General features: G+C 47.5%; 2 protein-coding genes across 2 annotated transcripts; one reads left to right on the top strand and one right to left on the bottom strand.

Moving 5' to 3' along the window:
- The first annotated feature begins 3,323 nt into the window (after positions 1–3,323).
- LOC120847722 lies at positions 3,324–5,672 on the top strand. The gene is made up of 3 exons (XM_040219588.3): positions 3,324–3,570; positions 4,253–4,440; positions 5,267–5,672. Exons 1-3 carry the CDS (start codon positions 3,369–3,371, stop codon positions 5,624–5,626), a joined length of 750 nt encoding a protein of 249 aa, XP_040075522.1. The 5' UTR covers positions 3,324–3,368; the 3' UTR covers positions 5,627–5,672.
- A 151-nt stretch (positions 5,673–5,823) lies between these two features.
- Positions 5,824–7,643, bottom strand: LOC115317695 (protein ANTAGONIST OF LIKE HETEROCHROMATIN PROTEIN 1). The gene is made up of 2 exons (XM_040219589.3): positions 7,458–7,643; positions 5,824–6,911 (listed from the first exon to the last, which is right to left on the bottom strand). The coding sequence occupies exons 1-2, from the start codon at positions 7,585–7,587 to the stop codon at positions 6,055–6,057; spliced, it is 987 nt and encodes a 328-aa protein (XP_040075523.1). The 5' UTR covers positions 7,588–7,643; the 3' UTR covers positions 5,824–6,054.
- Between the last annotated feature and the right edge of the window lie 1,195 nt (positions 7,644–8,838).

Raw genomic sequence — 8,838 nt, forward strand, 5'->3', positions numbered from 1 at the left:
TTCGTCTCGACCCGGTGAGTCGTGATCTCACTGCTTTTATCACGCATGAGGGACTGTTCAGATTCAAGCGCGCTTGTTTCGGGTTGGCTTCGGCACCCGCAGCGTTTCAAAACATCATGTCAAAAATACTGAAGGATTGCAAAGGAGTTCAGTTTTACCTTGATGATATAATAGAAAAAGGAAGAAGACGTGTTCGAAATAGGAAGCCCGATTTGCTCGCTCCGCGTAAGCAAACCCTTTTCCTGCTTTTACTGTCATTCCTGCGTTCTTTCATATTTGCAATTTTATATTAAAACGTCCCCCTGGCCGAGAATGCGGCACCGCACCAAGCTGTGACCCACAAACAACGGCCACCGGCTACATGGTCCCGATTACCACCCTCGCAGCCATCAGGACCCTGCGATCAAATGAATCCTTCGAATCAAAAAACCTCAACCATTGAGATGGCCACTCAGATTCCACCACCCAAGAGAGTGCGTACAGAAGAGATATCCAATGCAGATGAGGACAAATTATCCGTTAACAAAATGGACGACGAAGACGACTCTACACCGTTCATCAAAGTGTCGTATCAGAAGAACAGGCCATCTGGAATTGCGGTCATCTTTAAGCCGACATCACCTGAATCGTCATTTTGGAAGGTGAACCCAAATTCAATTGCAAAAGACATCGTTGCAGTAACGCAAGAAAAGGTGTTGTCACACAAGATCAACAAGGATGGAAGCCTCTCTGTGAACGTGGCATCACTTGGATCCGCAAACAAACTACTGACGCTGCAATCCCTAGGAAACATCAAGGTCTTTGCAACCGTGCCACAGACATACTCAAGAAATTTAGGAAAAATTAAGAATGTGCCTCTTGAGTATCCAGACATTGCACTCCTCGAGTACTTTCTTGACGCCGGGGTAACGTCCGTGCAACGACAAGTTGCATACCTTCGCAAGGAGGATGGGACTGTCGAACCACGACCATCTGGAAGCGTTATCCTTGTGTTTCGTCCCGACCGCCCAATGCCCCAGCGCGTGTTCCTTGGCTTCACTAGTCACCCCGTTGAAGAGTACTTTGGACCACCGGTTCAGTGCTTCAAATGCCAAGGATACGGCCATGTTGCCAAATATTGCCGAGGCCCACAACGTTGCAAAATCTGCGCTGGACCGCATCACTACAAGAACTGCACTTCTAAACAAGAACCAAAGTGTGCCAATTGCGACGGCAAGCACTCAGCATCCTTCTCCGGCTGCCCACGGAAGCATGCAGCAACAGCAGCAGCTCGCACAAGCATAATGAACGGCCGAGCTCTCAGGCGCCGTGCGCCTTCACCTAACCCTGAGGTCGTCCGACTCCCGACGTTGTCTCCGACTCAACAAGAAAAAAACAGAGAAACCTACATACGCCGGTGCAGTAAATCGTCGTCCCAAAGCACGTGTGGCACATATGACTACAGAGACACGTAGCAACAGTGTCGCACAACAAAAGAAGAATGCCGCCGAGACATCGACTATGGATGCGCCACGTGCAACACCGAACGTTCGATCCTCAGCGAACCATCGTCCATCGGCTTCTTCGGAATCTGTGCCTACGCCACGATTTACGTCCCGTCAGCAAGGTGACATAAGTCAAGTATTGCTACCAATGTTCTTCGCAGCACTAAAGGCCATTCTGAAAATATCACCAGACGCTAACGATCTGCCAGAAGTAAGGGCGTTTCTCGCAATGGAATACCTGCTAAAGGCTTCAAATGATTCTTAAAAAAATTGAAAATAACATCGGGTGCAATTGAAGATAATTATAAAAAGGCCACTATTTTCCAATGGAACGCAAGAGGATTAAGGTCCCGATTGTCCAATTTTAGACAGCTGGCTTTCAAGTACAAGTACCCTATTATTGTTATTTGTGAGTCCAGGTTGCCTTGCAACATGCGTTTATCAGGATACGAAAAGTTTGACTCCTTACGTACTAATGGGGAAAGTCGCGTGACTCTCTTCATTCGCAGAGAACTTACGTACGTGGCACATATTATTCCATCCCACCCGGACAATGAGTATGTTTGTGCTACAATTTCTGACGAAAAATGTACGTGCTCATTCACCATTATAGGAGCATATATACCTCCAAAGTACAAGTTCGACAGAGCACGCTTAGAGAACATTCTGAACATAGTCCCATCGCCACATATAATTACAGGCGGTTTTAACGCACACTACTATATATGGGGCAGCCATCGCACAAATCCTCGGGGTAGGTGCCTTGCTGACATAGCACATACACACCATTTATCCCTATTAAATGATGGAAGTCCCACATACCTCCGGGGTGCAGAGAGTAGCAGTTGCCTGGATTTGACATTTGTCTCATTTACTCTGGCGTCTCAAGCTATTTGGTTCACAGATATTGAAACTCGGGGCAGTGACCATATACCCACATACACAATTATACAAGGATTCATCACAGGCAACAAGAGTCATGTTGTCAAACGAGTTGATTGGTGGGAGTTTGAGCAGTCAATGAGAGGTAAATGCAATACGCTGACTGACCTTTCTGAGTTCGAAAAAGCTGTCATTGACTCTGCAAACTTATCAACCCATAGCCATAGCCTTCCACTTAAGCGAACAACTATTGACGCAGAGTACGAATGTCTTCGGGCCATCCGGCGACAGGCGGAGAGGCGTGCTCGACGAACTTAAGAAAAAGACGATATTCGCGCGGCAAGAAATCTGCAGAAAAAAATAAGCCGCCATTTTGACAAGCTCGGTCAACGTAAATACAGGGGATTTTGTGAAAATATTGATCCCCGCAAGCCACTCTCCGCGATTTGGAAAATAGCTTGAGGCCTTAAGTCTCCTCCTCAACAATATCACCCATTCCGAGCACTTGCGTTGTCGGCGGCATGTTCACAAAAGGATCTTGCAAACGAGTTTTGTGCATCTCTCACGTCGAGTGTTTCCATGCCGAAAAGTCGTCCTGTCTCTACCTCTGCAGCACCATCAGATGTTGATGGCTGCATGGACGATGCCTTCACTCGTGGCGAACTAGATGCCGCTCTTGTATTTATAAAACCAAACTCATGTCCCGGTCCAAATGGGATAAAATATGCTTTCTTAACACATATGGGGACTGATGCTCGCAATTGGCTGCTGGAATATTTTAACAAATTATGGACAAATGGAGAAGTACCTAATGGTGTACTCACACGACGGAGATTTGCTCGCGAAATACCCGCGGCGAAGCGTACACGTCATCAGAATTTGAGGTCACGTGTTCTACGTGACGCGCTGCCTGCCTCCGCGGCGCTGCCGCGATCGCCCCGGAGAGGCTGTCAGCGAGTGACAGAAGCCCCGTTGGCCCCGTCGTACGGAGTGCGGAGAAAGATGGCGACCAACGGTCAAGTTGCCGACATCGCGCTCTCCGAGGAGGCATTTTTTACGTTATTTTTGATGGTTGAAGAGAACGAATGCTTGTGGAAAATCGACCATGAGGGGTATAAGAACGTCCACAACAAAGACCGTATTTGGAAGGAAATATGCAGACGGCTGCAGGAAAGGTTTCCGAACCTGAATGCCCTGAAACCAGGTACGTAGAATAGAACCACGTGCAAACGCTCGTTCTCGCACGAACATCGCGGCTGTCGCTCTTTGAATATGCATTAGTTTTAATTAAAATGTATCGGCCGTGTACAGCGGCAATATTCTATTGCTTCAATACAGCTCGCTCATCCGTAACAGCCCGCTATTGCTCGAGCCGTCAGTGCGCGTTTCTTTTTGTAGTATTTCTCAAAAGTTTGGAGCAAACCCCTCTAGTCTCCGGAACGGCTCGCCTCCGTACGAGGATCCTGTCACCGTCGGCGTTTGTTATCGAGGTGCGAGTGACGCAGGACTAGCGTTCCCGCAGCCGTACTACGAGAGCGAGCCCTCGTAGTACGGCTTCGAAGACTCTACTCCTGCGTCGCTCGCAGGTGTCCACGCTCGCGTGGGCTACCAACTTCTGACCAAGTCCTTTAGATCTTCGAATCGGTGTAAAGGACCAAAGCTTACAACGTGGGTATATGTTACTAATACACACGCTGATTACTTTGGAAGTCACCCACTCATGTTGACAGTGCGACCGTTTCGGCATGAATGAACTTAAATTATAATCAACTATCAGTCCCATCTTGAGAGCATGCATCTGGTGCAGCGGAGTCCAGTTTTTTTAAATGATTTCTGAGACATTACCGTTTCTAGCTTACTGTACTAGTTTGTTTTTCTCCTTTCAGATGAAATAAAAAGACAGTTCAACAACAAAAGACGTCAGTACCAGGACGAAAAAAAAAAGAAGACCTTCGTCAGAAGTGGTCAAGCTGCTCCCACCTACGTTGGAAAATGGAAGTTTTTTAGCGCGCTCTCTTTTCTTGAGCAAAAGTGTCCGCCACCACCCCAAGGACACGTACTGGGAGTAGAAGAGGTACAATCCAACTTTCATATGAATAATTTTTAATGCTATATGTACTCCGGATTCCGGTCAACTCGTTAAAATCCTGTTCGTTGAAGGGCCCTTTGGTTGACTCCTTTAAAACTCAAATTTAGTATGTCTCCATTAATGTTATGAAAATTCGCCGGACAGAACATTTTATAGTGGGGCTCTTAGGCAGATATACTTATTGACATTCAGTCTGTTTGCGTTTTCCAACTTCCCACAAATGTGCAGATTGAAACACAAACAGCTGGTGCTTGGTTTTTGACCAATCACCCAGAGGCAAAACGCCCCGAAGTTTAAGATGTACCGACCGAGGGTCTAACATGTCGAAACAGGAGTCGCTTGCAGCCCTAATCTGGTGCATTGCCCCTGGGCACGTGCTTCCCCAGCTCGCGCATGCATGGGACGCTTCTTGAAAAAGGTTCATTGTCACTTCCCTAGAGACGGTTTCTATGTGATTGTGTGATTGTGCCTATATTAATGCACAATAAATTGCAATACGTGAAATTGAATTCGTAGAATGGAAACGAGTGCTGATTTCAATTTGTGTGGTGCTGGGAATCAGTAAAACTGTGTTCACTTCTAGCTTTCAAACGGTGGTTTCAAGTTTTACCTAGCATACAAAGCATCAGAAGCAATCAAATACCAACAATTGCAAAGTCGTTTCGTCAGTGGACGTAAAAAAAACTCATAACAAACTTGGTGACCAGCATCGACGATGTGCTGTACTACATCTTCACACGTATTGTCGGTTGCCTTGGAGATGTGCTTATGGGTAGCGGTAATTGCATTTTTTTTTTTTGTGTGTGTTCAGGAGCTTCGTGAGGAAGACCTGGCGTTTTCTGTGGTTGACGGGGAGGCTCCAGTCGACAGTCCGTCTGAGCCGGACAACTTGGAGGACGACCCGCAGCCAGAGCCACAGCGCGAGCCACAGCTGCCGAAAAAGAAAAAGCCGAAGAAGGGCAGCGACGACAGCTGTGAGGGCAGGCTGGCCGCCCTCAACAACATTGCTGCCGCCTTGACAGTACCCACGGAGGATGACGAGTGCGCCATTTTCGGCAGACTCATCGCTAGCCGCCTCAGGCGTCAGCCAGCTGAAAGACAAAGCTGGTTTCAAGTTTTGATGCTTGAGTACGCTACCACTCTGGAGAACACAGAGATGCCACCCAAGTAAATGCTGTTGTTAATGTAAAAAAATATTTCATTGTATAAAATTTGTTCCTTCCAAATAATGTTGAATCTGCTAAAATATGAAATTACCTATGCCATCACAAATTGTCGGCTGCACAGTTAAACACACCAAAACACTGTAAAACATCCATTATTGTGTTGCTCTTCTAACCCGAGGGAACAACCAAACTTTGAATGTATGAAAAAGAAATCTCTTTTTTGTTTATTGCTGAATTGAATTGTAGCATTGTCAAGCGACCTACATATGTCGGTCTCAGGTGAACGGTAGACCGGTGACCCGAACTAGGATAACCCAAGCTCCCCCCCCCCCCCCCAAGATACCCAAACCAAATCTATTTCCTAGAGTTGGGGTAACAGAAACAACTTTTTTTTTCAATTTTAGTCTGCTTCTGGGCCTCACCTCCCAGAATTCTATGGCAAAGCTCCTACAGTGGAAAAATAATTAGTCAACTCGTTCCGGATGAATGCTGCAGTTGCACCATACCGGGCACCACATGCCCCTAGAGGCAGCAACTTGCTTGTTGTTTTCGGTTTGTCAGAAGTGGCCGGCAGTGGGGGGCTCGAACCACGCTTGAGGAGGTTGTGCAGAATGCACGTCGCCTTGATCAGGTCTCTCACATGGTCAGGCTCGGCGTAGATGGTAGTATGATACACACGAAACCTGTTGGCCAGCTGGCCGAAGCTGTTTTCTACCACCCTCCGAGATCTTGAGAGGCGTTCATTGAAGGTGGCCTCTTCGTCCGTTAGGTTGCTTTTTGAATGCGGCTTCATAAGGTGCTCAGCCAGTGGAAAGGCATCGTCTCCTACAATCACCGCCGGCAGCTGAAGCGGCGAGTTCGGCAGAGCCACTGTTCTCGGCAGGTGTGCATTGCCTCTAGCCACCTGTTTGCCCAGGGGAGTCCTTGCCCAAACTCCACCATCGCTTGCGGAGCCATAAGAACTGGCGTCAACGTAGATGAAGTTGTATCTTGCATCCGTGAGTGCGAACAGCACAAGACTAAATGTCTTTTTATAATTGTAGTAGAGACTACCAGACCTCGCAGGTTTAACGATCTGGACATGTTTGCCATCAATGGCAGCGACGCAATTGGGGAACTGCCAGATCATCTTGAAGTCTTCGGCCTTGGCCAACCACTCTTCCTCGGTGGCAGGTGTGTGGACTAGGTGGCCCAGGGTGGTGCATATTGCTGCGCACGTCTCCCACAGTATTGCGTGCACGGTACCGTGGCCAAGTCTGAACTGGTAAGCCAGGCTTTTCTGGCTCTCTCCTGGAAAGTAAGTGCACATATGTTTAGACTTGAAACATCGGAGAGGGGGGGGGGGGGGATAAAATTTAAAATTTTGCCATCCAGCTGCTCTAGTCAAATTCCAGATACAAAGTAATCGATAAATAAAATAGATGACAACCAACAACTGTGAATTGGGTCAAATCATTTAGCATCGATAAAATGAGCTATACAAATTTTGATATGCTGATATGCCAGCCCCCAAAGTTATCGACGCGTAGCGAGGACATTTTATATCGCTACAGTTTCGATTCAGGTAGTATGCACATGCTCGACCGTGTTGCGAAAGCACATTTCACGCACTGCTGCACTCGGCTTTATTTGAGGGTTGAAATCCTTTCCCCTGCTACTCTACTCTTCGATTAAGGCTTTGTTTCAAGCGACGCGCTTCCCAACTGGGTACACACACACTTCACTATCATTATGATTGGAAGTTCATAAAGCAGCGTCAAAAGAAATTCTTCATTAAAACGCGACGCAAATGTGCTCGTTCTGCATGGATGTCGTAATGAAGAAAGCTGAACCCACCTGTGGCTAAGAATCTCAATGTGAGTTCCAGTCTGGTGTCGGGCTTGATCGACTCCCTCATGTTGGTATCTTCTTTTTGAATTAATGGCCTTACGAGGCCCAGAAGCTCTTCGAACGTGCCCTCATCCATCCGCAAGAGCTCTCGGTACGCCTTGGGATCAGTTAGGCGAAGGTCGGGCAGTAGCGTGTTCTGAATAGCCCTTTCCTTTCGCAAGAGCTATTCTCTTGCCCAGGGTCTCGGTTGTTTTGCGGGCGCGTGATCACAGTCTAGACTTTCATCGATTAGCAGGGCCATGCCGATCAACTTACGCTTCGAGGCGGCCATGTTTGAATACTCACGAACCGGCGACCGGAGCAAAGCGAACGGCAATACCCTCGCTTGAACGTAGGGGGCGCGACGGTCTTTCTCTTCGCTGCGGCTGACGGGCTCACCCCGTCGTGCGAATGCTCGCCCGGATATTCCCGATCTTCCCGCGCCGCCTCCTCACCCTCGTGACTTTTCCTCCTCGCTTTTCTGTGACGTATCCGGTTTTCTCCCAAGAGAAATCTCCGTCGTGTGAGTACACTATAACACATGGAAACGGGCAAGAATTGTTCCATTACTGAAGCCTGGCAAGTCTCCCTTACTTCTATCATCATACCGTCCTGTTGCTCTGGCAAGTTGTCTTGGCAAGTTGATGGAGAAAATGATTAATCGTCGTTTAGAATGGTATCTGGAAAAACGAAGAGCTTATTCAAAAAATATGCATGGTTTTCGTCGAGGAAGAAGCTCCGTGGATCCTGTCCTTGATCTCGTCACCTACGTCGAAGAGGAAAGATCTCAAGGGAGAATCACAATAGCGGCATTTCTCGACATCAAAGGAGCGTTTGACCGTGTCACTCATAATGCCATCTTTCAAGCGCTACAGGAGGTTGGCATCGGAGGCCGTCTCTACAAGTGGATCGAAAGTTATCTCTCAGATCGCACCATTTATATGACCACGCAAGATGGAGACACGTCAAACCATTTCATCTCTCGGGGTGTACCCCAGGGAGGCGTGTTAAGTCCAACCCTATTTAATTTCACGCTTATCAGGCTCGTGCAGTCGTTGCCACCAAATGTAAATGTATCCTTATACGCAGAAGATATCTGTATATGGGCTTCTGGCTCCACTCGCGTACAAGCTAAAGCCAGAGTACAATTAGCTTTAAAGAAAGTTCACAGATACCTTTGCGTCCGTGGCCTTGAAATCTCCGCTGCCAAATCTGCTGCCATTGCATTCACTCGAAGGAACATGGACCGTTATCCACTTCGCATTTTTAAGTACACAATTTCATACGTCAAAAGTCACATATTTCTTGGCGTATATATTGATAAATGACTAACTTGGACCCCGCATAT

This window comes from Ixodes scapularis, unplaced genomic scaffold (genome assembly GCF_016920785.2).
Source record: "Ixodes scapularis isolate PalLabHiFi unplaced genomic scaffold, ASM1692078v2 PGA_scaffold3__209_contigs__length_174095766, whole genome shotgun sequence".
Lineage (NCBI taxonomy): Eukaryota > Metazoa > Arthropoda > Arachnida > Ixodida > Ixodidae > Ixodes > Ixodes scapularis.

What these genes read in the sequence shown, in the direction of transcription:
- LOC120847722 (XM_040219588.3), top strand. Translation starts at nt 3,369, where the DNA reads ATGGCGACCAACGGTCAAGTTGCCGACATCGCGCTCTCCGAGGAGGCA. An exon ending in CCTGAATGCCCTGAAACCAG is followed by an intron (nt 3,571 to 4,252) that starts GTACGTAGAATA and finishes TTCTCCTTTCAG; the next exon opens with ATGAAATAAAAAGACAGTTC. An exon ending in ACGTACTGGGAGTAGAAGAG is followed by an intron (nt 4,441 to 5,266) that starts GTACAATCCAAC and finishes GTGTGTGTTCAG; the next exon opens with GAGCTTCGTGAGGAAGACCT.
- LOC115317695 (XM_040219589.3), bottom strand. Translation starts at nt 7,587, where the DNA reads ATGGATGAGGGCACGTTCGAAGAGCTTCTGGGCCTCGTAAGGCCATTA. An exon ending in ATTGAGATTCTTAGCCACAG is followed by an intron (nt 6,912 to 7,457) that starts GTGGGTTCAGCT and finishes CTTACTTTCCAG; the next exon opens with GAGAGAGCCAGAAAAGCCTG.